The 23329-nt window shown below is 46.0% G+C and overlaps 1 protein-coding gene across 1 annotated transcript; it reads left to right on the top strand.

The window, feature by feature from the left end:
* Positions 1 to 3009: 3009 nt before the first annotated feature.
* LOC110488840 (protein FAM110B) lies at positions 3010 to 23329 on the top strand. Its single transcript, XM_021561266.3, has 2 exons — positions 3010 to 3309; positions 19246 to 23329. Exon 2 carries the CDS (start codon positions 20022 to 20024, stop codon positions 21405 to 21407), a length of 1386 nt encoding a protein of 461 aa, XP_021416941.1. The 5' UTR covers positions 3010 to 3309; positions 19246 to 20021; the 3' UTR covers positions 21408 to 23329.

The raw sequence follows: 23329 nt of genomic DNA, 5'->3' as shown, positions 1-23329 counted from the left end.
TAGCGAGGAACAATGAGGGGTGATTTGCATTTCGCAGGATGTGCACTCGCTCCCTCGTGGGGGAAAATGGCGTCAAACAAGGTTGGGGTCTTTTGCTACCTCACACTTAGTGCCCACAGCAGGAAGTGGGACTTCCTTGACCAAGGGTTTGGGGCCATAGGTCAGCCAATGGGATCAGCAGATCATGTTACAGCACACAGATGTGAGAGAGGAGCAGTGGCACCGGTCCGGAGGTAGCCAAAATGCAGTGTGACTGACAGGTTGACCTCTGATTAGAGAAAAACGGAATTAGTTTCTTAACACACTGGAGAAGTTAAATAAAGGTTAAATAGAGGTTAACTCTAAAATAAATATATTAAAGAAGAACGAGTGAAGATAAGTGTTTCTGTTTTCTGTATGTGAGTGCATGTGTGTATCTTTGAGTGTGTTTATACTCTCTGCAGAGCAGGGGCGTCATACAGCCCCAAAATCTGAGGGGGCATAATGTATGTGAGGATGAGGGGGGGGGTTCTGGAGGGGGCTAGGGGCTTGTCCTTAAAATGGAAAATGTAACATTTTTCAAACACCTGAGACACCTCTTTCCTGCAATCTAGAACCATAATCATTATGCTTCATTCTATGTCTAAAGTATGTTTATTTTTCAGCATATCTGAGCATAATAACTCTTGAGCTGTCTGTATCCGTCATGCTGAAAGACCCAGCCACGTTTCATCTTCAATGCCCTTGCTGATGGAAGGAGGTTTTCACTCAAAATCTCACGATACATGGCCCCATTCATTCTTTCCTTTACACAGATCAGTCGTCCTGGTCCCTTTGCAGAAAAACAGCCCCAAAGCATGATGTTTCCACCCCCATGCTTCATAGTAGGTATGGTGTTCTTTGTATGCAACTCAGCATTCTTTGTCCTCCAAACACGACGAGTTGAGTTTTTACCAAAAAGTTATATTTTGGTTTCATCTGACCATATGACATTCTCCCAATCTTCTTCTGGATCATCCAAATGCTCTCTAGCAAACTTTAGACGGGCCTGGACATGTACTGACTTAAGCAGGGGGACACGTCTGGCACTGCAGGATTTGAGTCCCTGGCGGCGTAGTGTGTTACTGATGGTAGGCTTTGTTACTTTGGTCCCAGCTCTCTGCAGGTCATTCACTAGGTCCCCCGTGTGGTTCTGGGATTTTTGCTCACCGTTCTTGTGATCATTTTGACCCCACGGGGGGAGATCTTGCGTGGAGCCCCAGATCGAGGGAGATTATCAGTGGTCTTGCATGTCTTCCATTTCCTAATCATTTCTCCCACAGTTGATTTCTTCAAACCAAGCTGCTTACCTATTGCAGATTCAGTCTTCCCAGCCTGGTGCAGGTCTACAATTTTGTTCCTGATGTCCTTTGACAGTTCTTTGGTCTTGGCCATAGTGGAGTTTGGAATGTGACTGTTTGAGGTTGTGGACAGGTGTCTTTTATACTGATAAAAAGTTCAAACAGGTGCCATTAATACAGGTAATGAGTGGAGGACAGAGGATCCTCTTAAAGAAGAAGTTACAGGTCTGTGAGAGCCAGAAATCTTGCTTGTTTGTTGGTGACCAAATACTTATTTTCTTCCATATTTTGCAAATAAATTCATTAAAAATCCTACAATGTGATTTTCTGGATTTTTTTTTGTCATAGTTGAAGTGTACCTATGATGAGAATTACAGGCCTCTCTCATCGTTTTAAGTGGGAGAACTTGCACAATTGGTGGCTGACTAAATACTTTTTTGCCCCACTGTATATATGTGTGTGTGTGTGTATATATGTTTTTATTAAAACAGGACAAATCTGAGGGGGCATGTGCCCCTGTGCCCCTGTGCCCCCTATGGGCATGACACCTCTGCATGCAGAGTATTTCAAGTTACAGTGTGCTGTGCTACCTCACTCGCCCTGTCAAGAGTGATGAGAGCACGGGAATGAAAAACAGGTGTGTGTGTGTGTGTGAAATGTGTGGATCCCTTCTTTATCTCTTTCCTTTCCTCCCCCCGGTCACCCAACCTTTTGGAGTCTGGCACTTTTGGCTGTTTTTTATGGGAGGAAGGGAGGGAAGGGGGACAGGCACAGACGGAGGGAGGACTAGCACAGAAGGAGTGAAAAAACAACAATGATGATTGCAGATTGTGGCAAACTTCACCTCTTATCCCACACCCTGGATTAACTCTTAACTCTCCCCTACAGTGTCCAGAACAACAGTGCAGGGTTAAGTTCCAACAAGCCTTGTGTTAAACAACAATTAATCACATCATAAGCCAATCATCATCAGATATAGACAAAACACCGGAAATAGTCGCAAGTATAGGGATGATGTGTAAAGAGAATTGAGACAAATCATGTCTCATGAGGATGATAGATATAAGGCTATGCCCCACCAATCCCCACTCACCCCCATAATCCACCACAGGGGTCCGTAGAGGAGACTTCCCCCAAACCCCAAATAAATTAACAATAGTGAGGCAAGAGATTCAGGACATCCCTTGATATCTTTGCTGATGAAATGTCCCAGTCCCAAGTGACTATTGTTCATGTCATATAATCTTCTGTAGCCATCTAGACAGTCTGCTACCGCCCTAAATTGTATGACTTCAATTATCTATGAATTTGGTTTCCCCAGCCAACGCAAACTCAAGGATGTGGCTTTAATCAAAAATCTATTGAGTGAAACATATAAAGTACCAAATTGTGAATCATGTAGCTTTCTTAAAAATATAACACTTAATGTATGATGAGTAGCCCATCCATACGCAAATATATTTTAGCCATATAAATCTAAAAATGTCTAATACCAAGTTCTGTTTTGTCTTCAATATTGTTCTGAAGTACATTAGGTAAGGCATAGCCTATCATCGTCCTCCTGTCCATAATCGGTGATTATGTATGTACAATGCTTTAACTAAACATCTTGATTCTGATTAAATCTTACCTGGCCCTGGAAAATAAAAACAAGGTCAATCACCCACCCCGACATAAAGGCTGAACAGGAGTCAGTTTGCACAACGCCCTACCTGCCCACTCCCCATTGTGGCACGGAGTTGCACGGCTGCTACAACGTAAACTACCCAGTGTTCTGGCAGTCTGCGCAGGAAGCGGACGCAGCACAGCAGACAAGAAGCGTGGAGCACTAGCGGTCTGTCAGTCCGACTATCTGCCGAATAAAATAGGCTACACAAGAAGCTGAGCAGATAACCACTCGGACAGATCCATGTCCCGTCCCAGTGGTTGAAAGAACAGAAAGAAACGAGAGGACACCTTCACATGCATGAAGAACAACACACAACACAAGGTGAGCATGAAATGGATTTTTAAATGGATTGAGTAGCACAAAGTTATAATGCCCGTTTATTAGCCTACTGTAGATCTTATTACTAGGTCAATTACAAACAAAATAGGCTCCATCGTTTTGAGGAGTGTTTTCCTTCAGCGTCGAAATTCAATCGTGAATGAATAGCCTTCAGCATTGAGCATTGTCAATAATTACTTCCATATTATTTACGGTTTAATAATTTACAATAATTACTTCCATGTGATTTACGGTTTAATCAACTATGATCTGAGCTGTACATAATGCAATAAATTATGCCTGATCATATGTGGATAAATGGGAGAATAGATTCGAATTTAGCTTGTTTATAACTCTGTTGTAGGCTATTATATTAAGTTACTGAATATTAAGGGAATTTGCGAGAGGAGGTTTACTGAATGGTGCTGGAGCGCACGCTGGACACGTGTCCCTAGGCAATGTAACAAGGTGAATTCAGTGATTCTTGGCGGTGCGTTATTCGGATGAGAGGTTATTTTGCTAACGGGTCAGAAATGCCTCACTGAGAGGAACATTTTATTTATGCCTGTTTTATCATGTTGGAAACGGGAATATACAAAATGATGCACGCATGCTAGAGTTGTCCTCACCATAACTAAACGCAAAGTATGCTACTTTCAAGCCGGGTGCACTGACTTGGTATTCTTGGATACGCATAATTGTGCATCTATTTTAGGCAGTGTGCCAGTCAATTTGTCATTCCAGATGAATAGGCTATACCCTCACATGTAACATGCCTTATATAAACTGCAAGCACAAGTAATGTATTTTTGTGCATAAAGTGGATTGTGTAGTGCTACATGGCATTTTAAAGGTTAACTGTCAGCCTGGAGGCCAGCGCTGTTGGAGAAGTTGACATGTGCTATAATTCATCACATGACATGTAACCTATACACGAAGGCCCCTCGTCTGACTCACCGTGAACTGTTCTAGACTGCGGTTTCACGACTACTTGTGACTACGTTCGCGATAAAAGTGAGATCGGGTGAAATTACTTCCTGATAAGATTGAACATCCGCGCGCTGATTGGAAAAGAGGCATACCACCTTGGACCATAATATTTTTATCTGGGTAAAAACTAGGGCATGAGAAGAAATGATGGATGAGCTTCAAACCATCTGATCTCGTTCTAATGCTCTGTCATTTTCCATGAGTGAGTGCAATGTTTCATTGAGTTTTACTGAGTTACAGTTCCTATGATTTCACATGATCTATGGATTTCACATGACTGGGGATACAGATATGCATCTGTTGGTCACAGATACCTTTAAAATAAAAATGGGCCTCACAATGGGCGTCGGGATCTCATCAGTGTTTTTGTGCATTCAAATTACTATTGATAAAATGCAATTGTGTTTGTTGTCCATAGCTTATGCATGCCCATACCATAACCCCACCGCCACCATGGGGAACTCTGTTCACAACTTTGACATCAGCAACCCGCTCGCCCACACAACGCTATACACGTGGTCTGTGGTTGTGAGTCCAGTTGGACGTTCTCTAAAATGACACGGTAAAGAAATTAACATTAAATTCTCTGGCAACACGTCTGGTGGACATTTCTGCAGTCAGTATGCCAATTGCACGCTCCCTCAAAACTTGAGACATCTGTGGCATTGTGTTCTGTAAAACTGCACATTTTAGAGTGGCCTTTTATTGTCCTCAGCACAAGGTGCACCTGTGTAATGATCATGCTGTTTAATTAGCCTGGTGATATGCCACACCTGACTTGTGGATGGGTTATCTTGGCAAAGGAGAAATGCTCACTAACAGGGATGTAGAAAAATTTGTGCACAAAATTTGAGGGATTTTTTTTGTGTGTTTGGAACATTTCTGGAATCTTTTATTTCAGCTCATGAAACATGGGACCAACACTTTACATGTTGCATTTCTATTTTTGTTCAGTGTATGTTGCCTTGTAGCCATTGTGTGGCATCTGTTTACCTGCAATGGCAACATTTTATGTGGCCTCATGCAGGTTGTAGTCTAACCTGGATTAGACATTAGGCCAATGGCAATGGATCTATAGGGAAGATATTAGGCACTGATGAGCCAAATAAGTCCCCTAAAACACGAGACATGGGTGGAAGACAGCGCTACCTGAGATCTCACAATAAGACATAGCCAGCAGGTAGAGGAGCTCAAATCAGTGGTTCTTCAACAAGGTTCTTATGCAATTTTACCACACAATAGGTTTTGACTTGTCTTTCGTATCTCACAGTCATTATTGGGTGTTGCTCGAGTTCCTTTAGACTAGGGTTGGGCCAGAGCATTGTGTGTTTTATTCATCCCCCACCAACTCTTTCTGATATTTGGAGATAGTAGATCCAGACTTGCAGAGTGGGGATTATTAGTGTGGAGTCATATACCACTGAAGGCCAGTCTAAATAACCTGGAGTACTAGACCAAACAAAGGGCACTCATTTGTCTTGCAACCACAAACAAACTTGCTGTGGTGCGTGTGTGTGTCCATAGAGCAGTTTCCCCCTCCGATTATATAGGAGAGCAACAGTGGTATTTTTTAATCATGCACTGTGGTAACTTTGTGGTGTTGTTCCATTTTGACAGGCTGTTGCATGTTTTAAGATGCGGACATGGACAGCTGTGCTAGTGTATCATGCAGTAGTGATGATGCTGATGTACTTTTACTTCATAGCCAGGGACCCGACATGATCTCCCACGCCACAATGCAGTTAGTTTGATTTTTTTGTATGACATTACTGAGAGATAAAGCTCATTGTGATTCTTCAGCATTTGTGTGCACAGTCACGGCAGTAGAACCTCACATTCAGTGGCATTCTCTATTCCTAGTCGCTCTTTGGAGATGAGAAGGGGTGATCTTTGGCTGTGAGGACAGGAGCCTGGCAGATTTAGGATATTGACCAGTGTATTGTGGAAGGTTATAACCCATAGACAACCTTGCCCCGTCATACAGATAATTGTGTACTTCCTTGATGTATTTGGCCTTTAAAGTTCATCCTTAGGAAATTAGCTTTGAGATCTGCCATATATGGGAACAGCAGTATGCGTCATCTCTTCCTATGCTCATGGCTCCCAGTCTGCAGGAACCAGCAGTGATCTGACTTACACTACCTGCAAATGAACAGTCTGGCATCATGGAACAGTTGCTAACGTCTGTAGTGTATTTTTTACCTATGGCAGTGGGTTCACACACTGCTAATTTAGCTGCTGTAATAAAGGCTGTTGTCTTTCTTTGAAGTTGATCCCACCAGAGCAGGCAGGCAGGAAGATGCCCTCTGCTACGGCAGACCCAGCGGCACAAACAGAGCAGAGAGCAGGCAAAGCCAACCTCCAACAGCAGTCCGGAATGGAGCGATGACAGGAGCCCTGACATCATTAGGATGACTAACATTAAATGTAACATGGGCCGGGCCTCCGCGGTGTTGGTGGCAGCAGTGGGATCCGGGTCTCTGACTGACCAAGCGAGGACTCACAGCGGCGGTCGAGTCGGGGTCAAAAATGTCACATTGCCCACAGTGACGTTTTCTGGAGGTTTGTGTGTGTAAATACATAGCCACGTGTTCATCCAGCATCAAACGTTGTATAGACATACACACATCGCATACTAGACTGACAAATAGCAGTTTACATTTACCCGTGGTATGCCATTGACCCATGTGTGCCCTGGTGTAGGACCGGGCTGAGCCACCTATGGGACAGATCGTCCTTTCAGACTCGTTCTTCATTTCTCTCTATCATTTATGTTTGCACTCTCTTTTTTTTGAGACTCTCCACATGTATAATCTCATTGGTGTTGACCCACATCAATCTGAACTGCTGAAGTACAGTGGAAGCCACAGGGCCTTTCATGGTTTTAGTTCACAATCGGCCCCTCGTGTGTTTCTTACCACTTAAATTTCATGAAACCCACAGTCACATTTCACTGAACTCTTTATGTTTTCTCTGACAGACCAGTCTTGTAATCAGTCATTTCCCCAAATGAAAATCATTGGTTTGTGTGTGTCACATTGTATTCTCCAAAATTAAAATCAAACTTTTGTTTTGCTTAATCCTTTTCCTGTTGCGTGGTTGCCGTGTACCGCCCCCTAGTTACAGAAGGTGAAGCCCCCTAGTTACGGAGGGAAGCTCAGGTTCCTAATTAGAGGGTAAAGGGTCCTGTAAGTGACATCACCTTCCCTCTGGCGCTATGAGTGTGTGGGTGCCTGTGTGTGTGTGTGTGTGTGAGAGAATAAAAGGCAGCTGGTGCGAGACATTTGACAATCACTGCTGTGTGAAACTTCAAACACCCTCAGTCTTCCCACAAACTGTCAGAACCGGAGCTTATAATTTGACTTTATTGTTCCTGTTGCCTGGTTTGGTCGATTGTTACCACCGTCTGTGGGAACTTCCTCACCAGTGGTTCAGGGGAAAAAAATATTCAAAAAGAAGAACTTGTCAAGAGACGGCCTTTAAATGAGTTGTGTTTGTGAAGGTGCTTTTGAGATACCTAGCCTCATCCATATCATTCTTTACGATATCGCAATATTTTGTTTCGCAATATCGCAATATTATGTTTGTGCTAGTTGGCTGTACCTGCCCCAGAACTCCTGTATTATTCCTTCATAGCTTGTTCTCCATCTTCTTTTTAAATAGTGAGCAATTTGTTTTCAGCTATTTTATTTCCATGACTGATGAAAACTTTTTCCTCGTGGCTTCTCTCTTGTCCCCCTACAAGCAGATATGATGAGCAATATGTTTGGATCATCGAATCGCAATAAAATCGCAGTGTCAAATTGCAATACGTATAGAATCATGAGAATCGCAGGGAATATCCTTTCAGCACCTAAGTATCATGATAATATCATACTGTGAAGTCCCTGATGGGCTGTGCCACCAGAGACTCTGGGTTTGCACCCAGGCTCTGTCGCAGCCGGCCGTGACTGGGAGGTCCGTGGGGCGACGCACAATTGGCATAGTGTCGTCCGGGTTAGGGTGGGTTTGGCCGGTAGGGATATCCTTGTCTCATCGCACACCAGCGACTCCTGTGGCGGGCCGGGTGCAGTGCGCGCTAGCCAAGGTCGCCAGGTGCACAATGTTTCCTCCTACACATTGGTGCGGCTGGCTTCCGGGTTGGATGCCCGCTGTGTTAAGAAGCAGTGCGGCTTGATTGGGTTGTGTATCGGAGGACGCGTGACTTTCAACCTTCGTCTCTCCCGAGCCCGTACGGGAGTTGTAGCGATGAGACAAGATCGTAACTACTAATAATAGGATACTACGAAATTGGGGAGAAAAAGGGGGTAAAATGTAAATATAATAAAATTCCCCCAATTTTTTTTTTTAAAGTGCCCCTCCAGAATCTCCTTATCGGCGTCACAACAAATCAGATCATTATCCCTATTAATCTAGTCCTTTTCATGATTCGCAACCGTCCTCCCACTGTAGCATCCATAGACCCATCTCTATCAGCCCCTAACCCAATAAATAATTAATCATCGATAACTAAATCATGAAAGGTGGTCCGCCCCTCCATCTCCTACTGGTCCCCTGTGTCGTGGTGACAGCTGTGGGAGCTCCTCTCACTCTCCCTCTCACATCCCTGTAATTGTTCACAGCCCTGCTGGGTACCTCGGTGGCTCTGCCACATCCAATCAGAATCACCCATAGAGCCGTAATATCCTCTCAGTCTCTGACGCATGACAGTCTGGACCCTTCAATTAAGAGGACATGGCAGTGCTGGGAGGCTGCCGTCCATTCCATCCGACCTCTCCATCCGACTCACTATGGTGAGTCTTGGTGACTCTGACAGGGAAAGGAGCAGGAACGGGGGGTCTATTTCTGTGGCACTTGGGGCCTGTTTGTGGAGACGTGGTCCGACGACTGGGTAATGAGTGAAGGCAGCTGGCAGGTTCAGTGGAGGTGACACACTAGTACATATGGCAGGAAGGAAAACACTGGGCCTTGTTCTGGTTCTGTGTTTGAGAGGTTTTACCCTCATCTAGTTTTCCCCATGGTTGACTCCTTTATTCGGTTCGGGAAATATCCCCCAAAAAAGAAAAAAATAGGGCAAGTCGTAAGTGGTCGGTGCTTGGTGGACCTCTGTAAACGTGGCATGTTTTCACAGGGAAATATGAACAACACATTAGCTGACATTCTCTCTTTTCCTCAGGGTAAGTTGAAAGGTAAGCTAATCGAGTCGTATTGGTTTTTCCGTTCAGTTGATAGCTGTGTCTGTCACATTGGTGGTGGGTTGGTGATAAGTGACTGGTAGCCTACATTGTAGGTCAGTACATTGCATTCAGGCCATGGTTCATCCATAGTGGGACAGATAGCAAATCGATCGAAAGTGTGAGGCTGTGAGTGGTGGCAGTGGGTGTCCTCTGGCACAGTGATTGGCTAGGATGTATCAGTGTGTTGAGAGATGACATGTTTGGTCAGAGGACACTAGGGAGGCACAGCTGGAGGAGCCTCACCCCACCACCCATGACTAAATGATAACCCTTTACTGCCTCTCCAGCACTTGGATGATGCTATAGCAGACAAAATATCTGGTTGGAACATCCCAGCGACGTTGTAAGACTTCTGTGAGAATGTTTTGTGGTCCCCGTTATTTTCTATTTAGAGTGCTAAGAGGTTGTAAATGCAGACACCCTCATGTTTAGACAGATCTTACACACAAGTTGCCCAGCTGTGCTAAACGTGTAGCATCTAAATAGTTTGCCTTTTATTAAGTAGATACATGGTGACATGAAAAACTGCAGCACTGACTAAATGTATTTTGTGTACTAACACAAAGTGGAAAGAGAAAAGACATGAGCCATCTCATGTTGTTGGACATTCCCGTACAGGCTCTGGAAATTGGCCGCATGCCTCAAACTCTCTTTTAACACCATGAAACCACTAGAAACCGGCATATGCTGTTTCAGAGAGGGCGAATTCTTCCGACTTATTGAAATCAAACATCTGGCTCGTCTCCAGCAAGAGCTCTAGCTAGAGCTTTCACACCAGCTGAGCGCTTAATGAGGGCTCACTCTGGGAGAACAGCCTTCATAACTTAACACTCCAGGGGCTTTCGTGATGTGCCCAGATTTATGTGTGTGTATAGCACTATGTATACAACCCCAGGATGGTGTATTTGGGAGGTTCGGAGGGGGGGGGGGGTCTCTGGTACCCAACAGGGTTCTTTCTCACACACACAGCATTCAGCAGTATATTTGACAGAGGGTTCGTTGTATTTAGTCACATAAAGACATGTTGGCGTTTATAGGTGTAACAGTGGTGGTCATTGCTTAGAATATGTACACAAATCCACACCTGGTTTGGAGGCACCACATACCTGCAGAGAAGCCTACTGCCCCCCCCCCCCCCCCCCCCCCCCCCCCAAGCAGGCACACACACACACACACACACACACACACCCCAGTCCACCACCAACCTCTTCCATCTCCCTTTTGACCTCAGCTGCATTCCCCAAAATCCTGACCAGAAGGACTATAGGTCTTTATATTGGCTTTATATAATACCATTTTTCAACATTTCCTTGATAGGTTCCCCTTCCAAGTGCACGTTAGTTCACTCGTCGACAGTGAGGCATCATAGTAGAGGCTTAACATTCCACCACTGAGCTGTAGACAGAGAGTGGATCAGGTGTCACTATATTGTGGCACGGGTTACCAGGGAGTCAGGGGCTGGGACTGGTTCCAGAGGTCTAAAGTGGAACACAGGTTGCATCCATGGCACTAGCTTCCACTAGGGCCAGGGGTGGGTGGGGTGGGACGGGACGGGGTGGGACGGGACGGGGACGGGGACGGGGGGGGGGGGGGGCAAGTGTAACAAGTGAAAGTTACGAGTAGTTCTCCATTGGAACGATACAAATGTAATACTGAAAGGCCAATGAAGAGAGCTATGTTTTTCTGCATCTGTAGAATTGTCCATGTGGGCAAAACACATGCTTAATTGTATTTTTTCTGTGCATTAGGCCTAAAAAGTGTAACACACAAACAGTCAGTATTGAGTCATTGGGTTACATACCGTAGGTCAACTGTGCTGTGGTTATCAGCTCAACCAGGAGGGTGCCTGCTCCTGCTGGCAGGAAAAAAAGGGAGTCGGTTTGATCTGTTGATAAAAGTTAGAATAGTCGAGGAAGTCTGGCCGTCTTATCTCAACCGTTTCAACCTTTATTAGCTTTCCACGGGTGTGAGAGCTGATAAGAGGTTGACCAGGGCCGGCAGTCTTGCACCTCCAGTGCCACAATCAGGTAGTCCGTGTCTCTTGAGTAGCTAATCAAGGGTGCTTTTTTTTTTAAGTGACGATCCGTACTTCAGGTTTTTGCGATTGGCCTCGGACTTTCCCAACCTTGAATAAACTTGGACTAGGCTAATATAAATAGTTGACTTATAGACTGTTAAGTGGTAATGACACGGAGCAGAACAGATTGTGTTCATCTCCACGTCTTCCAGTGATTACCATTGAATGACAAAAGAGCCACATTCAGTGAGTTAAGTGGGCATCTCATCTATTTTATGGTTGGAGGAGGTCTAGTGAGGTGGCGGTCCCTTGTGACCTGATGCCCCCTTGCATGACAGTGGAAGGGTCTGAGGTACCCCCCCACCCCGCAACATCCCCCACCTCCTGCCCCCCCCCCCCCAACCATACATCAAGTAGCTAATGGCCTGATGGCACTCGAAGCCTCACAATTGTGATGGGATTTACGGTGTGTCACTGGCTTTGTTTGTTGGGCCAGTGGAGGGGTGTTATCCCCCTGGCTCCGTCTCTGTTATTTTTTTATTGTCATGTTTTGTTTTTTTGTCCTCCCCCAGCTAATGAGATGGAGTAGTCCAGGTCTTTCCCTTATTATCTACTAGACCCAGAGAGAGCCATTGTTTAGAGCCGTTAATAATGTAACTTCTGTGGCCCTAGTCTGTGGCCCTAGAGGAGCCAATTCTCTGTCCATCCTTAGAATACACCCTCTAGAGATGTTTCTGTAGTGCTGGTTAACGACCGAAGAGGTTTGAACCGTTAATTTTAGGCCGTTAATGGTCAAAGTCTTTATGTTCACACATGGCGCTGTCGACCTGGGCATGTTGTGCATCCATAGAGTCTACAAACTCCGCAAGAGAACCCTGAATAGGTCCTGGTTAAAATGAGTGCAATGGTGATGGTCTTCCATCTTCTGCCTGTTTCATCCTACAGAGAGGAGCCAGATGTTTCAAAAGACAGGGGAACGAGAAAGGAGAAAATATAGAGGTGAAGATTGAGAGATAGTTCACAGCAGATGCCCCTCGTTTATTTGACAGGTAAAAAAGAGGGTCAACACACTTTAAAGTGCTTCATAGGTGGTCTCTCCGAGAATTGATGTACTTCTTATCTTGTGTTTATCACTCTGAATGCATATTTCAAAGTGGAACTTCTAAACTGAGGACAGCCGGTTTCCTTTGGATATGCTATGTTAGCTCTGGATTCTAGCTGGTTCATTGGTGGGTAGATGATGAAGTCCTCATGAACCAAACAAACACTTCCTGGGTTTGAAATCTCTCTTCTCCACCAGAGTAATCAACAGAAATCTACTGGCACTCTTCCTAGTCAAATGTCTTTGCTTACTCATATACACTGCTCCAAAAAATAAAGGGAACACTTAAACAACACAATGTAACTCCAAGTCAATCACACTTCTGTGAAATCAAACTGTCCACTTAGGAAGCAATACATTTCACATGCTGTTGTGCAAATGGAATAGACAACAGGTGGAAATTATAGGCAATTAGCAGACACCCCCAATAAAGGAGTGGTTCTGCAGGTGGTGACCACAGACTACTTCTCAGTTCCTATGCTTCCTGGCTGATGTTTTGGTCACTTTTGAATGCTGGCGGTGCTTTCACTCTAGTGGTAGCATGAGACGGAGTCTACAACCCACACAAGTGGCTCAGGTAGTGCAGCTCATCCAGGATGGCACATCAATGCGAGCTCTGGCAAGAAGGTTTGCTGTGTCTATCAGCGTAGTGTCCAGAGCATGGAGGCGCTACCAGGAGACAGGCCAGTACATCAGGAGACGTGGAGGAGGCCGTAGGAGGGCAACAACCCAGCAGCAGGACCGCTACCTCCGCCTTTGTGCAAGGAGGAGCACTGCCAGAGCCCTGCAAAATGACCTCCAGCAGGCCACAAATGTGCATGTGTCTGCTCAAACGGTCAGAAACAGACTCCATGAGGGTGGTATGAGGGCCCGACGTCCACAGGTGGGGGTTGTGCTTACAGCCCAACACCGTGCAGGACGTTTGGCATTTGCCAGAGAACACCAAGATTGGCAAATTCGCCACTGGCACCCTGTGCTCTTCACAGATGAAAGCAGGTTCACACTGAGCACATGTGACAGACGTGACAGAGTCTGGAGATGCCGTGGAGAACGTTCTGCTGCCTGCAACATCCTCCAGCATGACCGGTTTGGCGGTGGGTCAGTCATGGTATGGGGTGACATTTCTTTGGGGGCCCGCACAGCCCTCCATGTGCTCGCCAGAGGTAGCCTGACTGCCATTAGGTACTGAGATGAGATCCTGAGACCCCTTGTGAGACCATATGCTGGTGTGGTTGGCCCTGGGTTCCTCCTAATGCAAGACAATGCTAGACCTCATGTGGCTGGAGTGTGTCAGCAGTTCCTGCAAGAGGAAGGCATTGATGCTATGGACTGGCCCGCCCGTTCCCCAGACCTGAATCCAATTGAGCACATCTGGGACATCATGTCTCGTTCCATCCACCAACGCCACGTTGCACCACAGACTGTCCAGGAGTTGGCGGATGCTTTAGTCCAGGTCTGGGAGGAGATCCCTCAGGAGACCATCCGTCACCTCATCAGGAGCATGCCCAGGCATTGTAGGGAGGTCATACAGGCACGTGGAGGCCACACACACTACTGAGCCTCATTTTGACTTGTTTTAAGGACATTACATCAAAGTTGGATCAGCCCGTATTGTGGTTTTCCACTTTAATTTTGAGTGTGACTCCAAATCCAGACCTCCATGGGTTGATAAATTTGATTTCCATTGATAATTTTTGTGTGATTTTGTTGTCAGCACATTCAACTATGTAAAGAAAAAAGTATTTAATAAGAATATTTCATTCATTCAGATCTAGGATGTGTTATTTTAGTGTTTATTTTCTTTTGAGCAGTGTAGCTTACCTCTAGCACCATTTCTATTTGAAACAGTAGCAAAGTTAACAATAAATTGAATCAGTTGTTTTTGAATTAGGCCTGCCCTCTGAGCTGTGCAGTGGGAAACATATTGGCATGACCTTTGCTTTTGGTTTATCAAACCTGGGTCATACTCATTAACCAAGTAGGCCAAATAATACCATTGATTAAAAGCAAAATTGAGTGAGCCGAATCCATTTGTTGTGCACACAATCGCAATGCGACCCTGGTGACCACGGAACGTCGGACCCTCGCTACTCTCTCGGCCCCAGTTGTCTGTCCGGCCCAGAGGTACTGATGTAGCCTGACACAAAACATCTGCTTCTTCTTATGGGCTATGTGGAGTGCCTGGCTAAGCCTTCCCTGCAGGCGGGCTAGCAGCTTCACAGACAGAGAGGGAGAGAGAGAGGGGACAGACAGAGGGGGGAAACGACAGGGTGGGGGGGGAGAACGACAGGGTGGGCGGGAAAAACAGAGAGAAAGAAAGCAGGAGAGAGAGGGGGGGTGGGAGAGACAAATACAGCGAGAGAGAGAGAGAGAGAGAGAGAGAGAGAGAACGCGAGAGGAGGTAGAAAAAGATGAGAGATGGACAGTGACGCATAAAAAGCCAGGGAGATGAGAGGTTAATAACTACCCATTGTGAGAGAAGGAGGTAGTCTACCACACTTGCTTTGGCAATGTTAACACGTGTTTCCCATGCCAATAAAGCCCCTTGAATTGAATTGAATTGAATAGTCAGGGCGGGAGCGGTGGCGATGCAGTGTATTAGGAGAAACGTTCTGCTGTGGCTGTCACACGCTTTTCAAAAGAGAGAGGATCACAGTAGAAGGTGCTGGGTACTAATTAGTCTCATTAGAGTCAATGGAGTTAATGGAGGCTGTTGTCTGTGTGTAAATGCAGGTTGGGTCCCCTCGCTCTCACTGTGTGTGTGTGTGTGTGTGTGTGTGTGTGTGTGTGTGTGTGTGTGTGTGTGTGTGTGTGTGTGTGTGTGTGTGCACGTACGTACGCGTCAACCTGGTCTACTGACCTCACCCTGTGTTTTCAGATCCAACCTGTTTTCTTACCCTGTGGCTTGAAACCTGTCTATTTCTAAATCTTCTCTCGGTTATCAATCACCGTGTGTGTCCAGAAGAAATATGAGCAAACTTGAATTTGGGCCACTCTCTGGTTTGTAAGTAATAAATAGTGTCCCAAACAACCAACGGCTAGCATTGTGATTCACACTGATCTATGCATTGTTCTCAGTGATAGTACTTACAGTGCTCAGAGCAAGAGAGAACCTCTAATCAGAGACTGGCTGGCTCTCTTCAAACGGCCGTTGTCACATCCAATGAATACAATGCCTTCAGAAGACGTTTACATGTCAAACAACAAAAGGCATTCTTGTGAACACAGTCAATCTCAGAGGGGAGCACGTTTTTTGAACTTGGCCTTAGTGGAAAAAGGCAGTGGTTTTCAAAAGATGTATGGTCTATGGAGTTATACTTTCATATTCTAAACATTCTCCCTTGTTTTGTCATAAACCGTGTTTCTATTAATATTTGCGTAACACTTGACTCCAACATCCTGCGGTTAACCGTTTTGTCTTCCATTGGTCAGAACTAAAACCAGGATCTACTCTATGCCACAAACTCTATAGAACTCCTATTCAGATTGGATTGAACAACTGACACATCCATGGAGGGTTAGAGGCTGCCTGTCATCAGTACCCCATATTTGATTTCATAGGCAGGCACTAATCTCGCTTTGCGCTCCAGTGGCATAATCCTGCCACTTGAAACGGCAATCCTACTGTCTGATGGAGCACATATCCCTCCGAAAGAACGGTGTGTGGTAAATATGATGCCCCACCACCTCCACCACCGCTACCCTTAGTTCTGCTGTTTCATTACCCAGTTTCTTTCTGTAGTTACACTTTATCGGACGGTCTGGATAGTCCATCTGTAGATGCAGATGGTCATACTATCAACAAACTAGGCAACTGCTTGCTAAGGTTAGGGTTAAGTTTAGAATATGGTTTAGGGTAAGGGTTACATTTAGAGTTAGGACCAGGGTTAAGGTTAGGGTTAAGGGTTAGAATATGGTTTAGGGTAAGGGTTACATTTAGAGTTAGGACCAGGGTTAAGGTTAGGGTTAGGTTTAGAATATGGTTTAGGGTAAGGGTTACATTTAGAGTTAGGACCAGGGTTAAGGTTAGGGTTAAGGGTTAGTAGATACAGTTGTTGGTTGAAATGTTACTGATAGTCTGTAGATCTAGAGCATCTACAGATGGACCATTCAAATAAAGTGTTACCCTTTCTGTTTTTATCCCTGTTTTCATCCCTGTTTTTATCTCTGTTTTTATCCCTGTTTTTATCTCTGTTTTTATCCCTGTTTTTATCTCTCTTTTTATCCCTGTTTTTATCCCTGTTTTTATCCCTGTTTTTATCCCTGTTTTTATCCCTGTTTTTATCCCTGTTTTTATCTCTGTTTTTATCCCTGTTTTTATCTCTGTTTTTATCCCTGTTTTTATCCCTGTTTTTATCCCTGTTTTTATCTCTGTTTTTATCCCTGTTTTTATCTCTGTTTTTATCCCTGTTTTTATCTCTGTTTTTATCCCTGTTTTTATCCCTGTTTTTATCTCTGTTTTTATCCCTGTTTTTATCCCTGTTTTTATCTCTGTTTTTATCTCTGTTTTTATCCCTGTTTTTATCTCTGTTTTTATCCCTGTTTTTATCCCTGTTTTTATCCCTGTCTAGGCTCTTTCCTCCGGCACCTGTTGGGTTTTGTTCCGGAACTTATTCCAAACAATGGGTACCTTTCCCGGCCTTGCCTGCTTGACATCTGGAAAGTGTAGCCGTCCCCCCTCCTCTCTAGACGGAATTTATAGTAGTAGGCCTTCTAGGGCTTTTGACAGCAGGGCAGAGGGGGGGTTGATGTGAGAGAGGTGTGGAGGTTGAACGGTCCACTTTTTATGTCATGGTGCCAGTAATTAGCTTTTTCACCAATTCATAGGACTTTGTGTTAAGTCTTGGGGGTTTGTTTCATGATCATTAGGGCTAGGATCCTTATGGAAAGTACTTGCTGTTTGCAAAGTGCCTCTGTTTCTTTGTTATTGAACCGTACCAACATACTAACCTTATACTGTTATGAAATATGTACACAAAACCCTTTAAAAACACCACAGACATAGATCATTTTCCTGCCAGAAGGAGGTCACTCATTGTTTTGCCTCATAAAAACAAAGAGCCAAGATAGACTTATTTGTAAGGCCACTCTGAGAACAATACCACTGACACTCCAGCAGTCACACAGCAGAAGGAGCACATTTGGTTTTCTGGGCCAGTTTCTAAATACTTTTGGAAGGAAAGTAAATGAAAAACAGCCACCACCTGTGCTCTCAGGTTTTTGTAGCAGTTTTGGGGTTTACAGACAAGGTCTTTCTACTGCTATACCACAGATGGAAGCCTATGTAGGCTCTAGAGTGGCGCAGCGGTCTAAGGCACTGCATCTCAGTGCTGGAGGTGTCACTACAGACCCTGGTCTCGATCCCGGGCTGTATCACAACCGGTCGTAATTGGGAGTCCTATAGGGCGGCACACAATTGGCCCAGCGTTGTACGGGTTCGGGGAGGGTTTGGCCGGGGTAGGCCATCATTGTTAATTAAGAATTTGTTCTTAACTGACTTGCCTAGTTTAAATAAAGGTAAAACAAAAATGAATGTGGGCTCTCCAAAAGGCCTGATAATCTGCAAACCAACTCTGTAGAAAAACAACTGAATTTACTGGGCAGGGCCTTATTGCCACATGCTGACACACACATACATATATATATATACACACATGCATGCAAGAGCACACACATACACACACGATAATCATGTTGGGATTCTCTATAGATATAAATACTTTCTCTGCGCCTTGGCTTAGGCTCCCTATCCCGTTATAAACACACAACCTCGTCCCCTCCCTTCCTTACTCCCAAGTCAGCGCAATGTGTGCCCCTAAAAATAAAACGGTCTTCTCTTTCTATGCAACATGCCATTGAGATATGTACCATTTTCAAACAACTCCAGCTACTTTTGGTTTCAAGTTGAACTTATCTTTCATTGGGGCTTGCTAATTTGGAGAGCAAGCTGTCCCGCTGCAACTGTGAGAGAGTTATTGCGTTGGAAGTGTATTGGTTGACTTAGCAGGGTTTTTATGCAGGGTTTTTAAATATTGATGGTCTTGTGTTAGTGAAGTATTCTGTGCAGCTGTTTAGGACAAATGTGGTGTGCAGAAGCTTTGTTCAACTCATCACAGCTGATTATGCAAATGTATATTAGGTGCGATGCCTCTTTTCTGTCAACCTTGCATGTTGAGGAGCAATCGTTTAGGGAGATGTGTTGAGCTCCTTTCCCCTACTGCACGTAGACACACAGACACATTCTCTCACAGCTACAGGGTGTTAGGAATATCAGTGCGGAAGTATGATTGCTAAAATGAACGTAGCCTCCAAGATATTCAATTCCTCGTAAAAACTTGGATTGGCATGTTTTGTGTATTCCCAATAGCAGTCAGCTCAGTGCATGCGTGGGAGCTTGGCCCAGCTCTTTCCTGACAGACACAGGACTCATTCCAGCTCTAAAGAGTGCGACATGAGCTCAGTGTGAGCTTTAGGGACTACTGTCACTCTCTGCCATATCGTCTCTCTCTGTTTCTCTGTCTCTGCTGCCCTGGAGAAAAGCAGGCCGTGCTAACACCTCTCTCTTTTTTTCTTTTTTTTTCTTTTTCTCCCAGGGGACTGTGAGTGCAGGTGAGGTGAGGACAAGTCCTTCATCCGTCCGTCAACGTCCGAGTGTCCCGGTGCCGCCCACTCTCAGGTCACCTCAACCGCGACGGCGGCCGAACAAATAGGAGTCTCTCGAACCCAGCGTCCCTCAGCCTGCCTGCCTTCGCAAAGCAAACATTTGAAGCCATTATATCTCATTTCCCAGGGCTAACCTTCGGTGAAAAGATCAACGGAAAAGGAGTGATCGCTCAGAGAGAGACGGACAAAGAGAGAAAGAAAGAAAGAAAGGGGGAGGGTGGAAAATAGTAACCCTTTCAAAGTGAACTCTGCCTGCTATTTCTGCTGCGCTGTGGGCAGGAGAACGTCCCATTTGGGAGTGCTTTTGGCCAGTGGCAACAGGATTTCCCTGCACCCTGCCCATTTATCCAAATGCCTGTGTAAATACTAGATAGAGATATCAATTTGTCTGGGCTCCAACAGTGCCCAAAAAGAGACTATCTATAGCTATAAGCTATCTATAGCAAGCTCCACATCAAACTTGGCCTCTGTGGTCACAGAATTGCTACCTATTTATTTCCTCAGTAGAGAGATTCAGGAACTGTGAGTGAGAATGGGAGCTGCTATGTCTTTAGTTCTGAAGCAGAAAGCTTACTGAAAAAGTTCACACTAGACTTGAAAGGCACAACAATAAATCCAGGGGGACACCTTTCGCCACTAGCTGCAGGAGAAGGCAGCCATTTTGGGGCTGCTGTTTTGATGTCTTTACCCGAAAGGGTGGAGCACCATGAAACCGCTAACACCCATTGGATCCCCCTCACCTCTGAGGCTCCTCAACAAGGGCCCGGACTACCTGCGTAGGCAGATGGAGGGTGGGGGCCAGGGCCGATCGATCAGCGCCGTAGAGAGACTAGAGGCAGACAAGGCCAAGTACGTTAAGAGCCAGCAGGTCATTAACACCAAACAGGAGCCCGTCCTGGTGCCCTGCACACCACCTCCTCCACACCGTCGTCCCCTCACCGTGCCTGGGAGTCTCACCCCACGGCTGCCACCCCGCCGTTCCTCTGCCCCTTTCCCCACCCTGACCGGCCCCCTCAACGTACGAGACGAGAACGAGAATGATGACTCGAGGAAGGAGAATCGGAGGACGTCGGTGGATGTGGAAGCACGGAACAGGAGTAACGCCAACAAGGTGACCCCACCCAGCCCCAGGACCCCCAGGACTCCACCCTCCGTACCCCTGGTAGCCCCTCACAGTGCCCCCATCCTGAGGAGGAGCACCGGTAAGCGCATGCTGCGGCCTGACTCCCTGGTCATCTACCGGCAGAAGAAAGAGTGTAAAAGCCTGCCTAGTGGTGGCGTCATACTGGGGAACTCCAACATGGAGATAAAGGGGTACAACTTTGTCCGCCGCCTCTTCCAGGGCTCCATGCGGGAGAAGAGTGGCGGGGGCGAGGGGGACACCCAGAAGATGGTGATCAGCGAGGAGAAAGCTCTGTCGCGGGATGGTGACTCACGCATGTCCTGGACCAATGACAAGGACACCGTGGACGGGGGACAGGGAGGGCCGGGTAGCCGGAGATCCAGTAAGACGGACCACGAGCGCTCACCGGTGCCCAGCCCTGGCTTCAGCTGTACACTGGAGCGGACTAAGAATGGTGTTAGCTGTGTTAGCAATGGCACCACCAATGGTACCAGAAATGGCAATGGCATCACCAAGGGCAACAACGTGAGTGACCACACTGACAACGCGGCGGACATCTGGAAGCGGGTGCCGCCACCACCACCACCGCGGCGGCGTTCAGGACTACAACGCTCCAAGTCAGATCTGCTTCTGCGATGCTCAGTGGCGTTGTCTGACCAGGAGCATTTCTTTGACTACTGCGGGCTGGACCTGGACATGGTGGACCGGCTGGGGCCTGAGAACTTCCTGGGTGGGGCCAGCGACGTAGACACGCTCTCATTGGTGCTGAGGAGCATAGGGGGAGGGTGCGGTGGCTCGGAGCCCAGCGAGTTCTCCCGCCACTCAGGAGAGGCGGGGCTTTTCCAGGAGGAGGTGGCCGAGAAGCTGACCACGGGGGTGTCAATCATCGAGAGGAATGCCCGTGTCATCAAGTGGCTCTACAGCTGCAAGAACGCAGCACAGGAGGGGCCCAAAGAGTCCACTGTTTGACACCACTTCTCTAAAAGAAGACATGTTCCCCTGAAGGACAGAGACTTTGTTATTGTGCCGTAATCCTTAGTCTTCTCCCAGGTTGATATGCTGTATTTATAGGTCCTATGGAAAGTGAGGGGTGTGGATGGGCTACACCTTATTTTCGAGTGGAATCATTTACCCCTGAAGATGTTAGTGTCAGTGAGTGTGTGCGGTTGTGTTGGATATGGCTGTCCCGCCCACTCCCTATCCTAACCAATAGGTATTGTCAGATCTATAGTGACTGACAGCCTCCCCTAAGCTCCGCTCTGACTCTACAACACACAATAAGGCGCATCAGTGAGAAAACAACAGGCACAGATGAGGCTGTATTTACAACCCTACACTCTTCTCTCGAACAAATTCATAATTTAGAATGGAAAACCACAAGAGTTTTTTTCTAAACTGGAGTGAACCGTGAGTACCTCATTCCGAACTGTGCCAGTTTAGTTTGTGTGGTGCCTCTTTTTTTTTTCTTAAACGCGGGCGTTGGAACAAACACGCGAGGGCCCCTGTGGGGTCGTTAATGCACTGAACTGGACGAAAAGTGAGAGAGGGAGGAAATGAGTGAGAGAGAGAGAGGAAACGAGTGAGAGAGAGAGAGGAAACGAGTGAGAGAGAGAGGGAGGAAATGAGTGAGAGAGAGAGGAAACGAGTGAGAGAGAGAGAGAAAGAGAAACAGCTTTATAGGAGACTCCCCTCCAATTAAACACTGAGCATAATACTCTAGAGACAGTACTACCGCGACAGTCGTATTAGACAAGGAGGGATGCAGGGTCGGTTATTTTGATCCTACAGCACCTCTGAACCTTACCCCAAAGAGCGCTAACTCTTACACAGCAACTACTGACCACTGATACGTTAGTTGTGACGCAATTGTGATTGATTTTGACAGCTACAGCTGTGTAACTGGCTGGCAGCGAACTCTGCATTGCCTTTTTATCTGTTGCTACTGTGTAAGCTACCTTGTTGCCAATGCAGGATAGAAATTAAAGTGTGCTAAGTTATTTTTACTGGATAACTGGTCAATTCCTTGTGGAAAAAAAGTGACTTTTTACTTCGCTACCACAAAATATTAACTTAAAAGGGCATTTTAAATTCCTCACAAACACAGATTTATTTTGTTGCTGTTGTCATGTAACATATTTCACCATAGTAGAAAGTGCTACAAAGTGTAAGGGACCATGAGCTATCAGGTTGCCAAATATTTGAGGGTGTCACCTTCTCAGAGCTGACGTTTACAGAGTCCCCCAGACTCCCTCTGGTTTGGGGGTTGGGGTTCCTTTCCCCTCTGGGGCCAATGGTCATCTGGTTCTCCCCCGCAGGAGACCCTAGGCCTGGGGGAGGACGGTAAGGGGGTGAGAACTCCCTCTCTCCCCCCTCTACCTTTTTAATAGCTGTAGATCCTGCCTCACTTCATCAATCTGTCAGTGATGCCCCTTTTTATCGAAATGAAAACGTCACCTTGATCAGAGTTCTCCCAGGGATACCTCTGAAAAATTCACTGAAGTTCTGCGGGTGGTATGTACGGGTTAGAATGTGACACGGAGAGACAGTCATTGGGTGGAGTAATATAGGACCTGAGGAGGGTCACATGATAGGCTATGTAATAAATCAACAACCAAACCCCTTTTAGAGCCATGGTGTTTTCTCTCTGTAAGTAGCATAGTGCCCCAAAACAACTGGACCCCCCCCCCCCCCCCCCCTTTAAACTGGATTTGTGTTGCAAACTCTTCGGAGAAAACTGTTCTCTTGCATGTTTACAAAATGTCTCTGTACATTTTTCGATCTGTTTTATTTTCCGTGTATATGAGAGGTTTTAGTTTTTACTCCAAAGAGAAGTGTGTATGATGTTGTACACAGACATTTTTAAGAATAAAGTTATATTTGTGTGAGAAAAA

This window comes from Oncorhynchus mykiss, chromosome 2 (genome assembly GCF_057628025.1).
Source record: "Oncorhynchus mykiss isolate SJ-2025 chromosome 2, ASM5762802v1, whole genome shotgun sequence".
Lineage (NCBI taxonomy): Eukaryota > Metazoa > Chordata > Actinopteri > Salmoniformes > Salmonidae > Oncorhynchus > Oncorhynchus mykiss.
The sequence above is the reverse complement of the archived record's forward strand: the minus strand, read 5'-3'. Positions and strand labels throughout refer to the sequence as shown.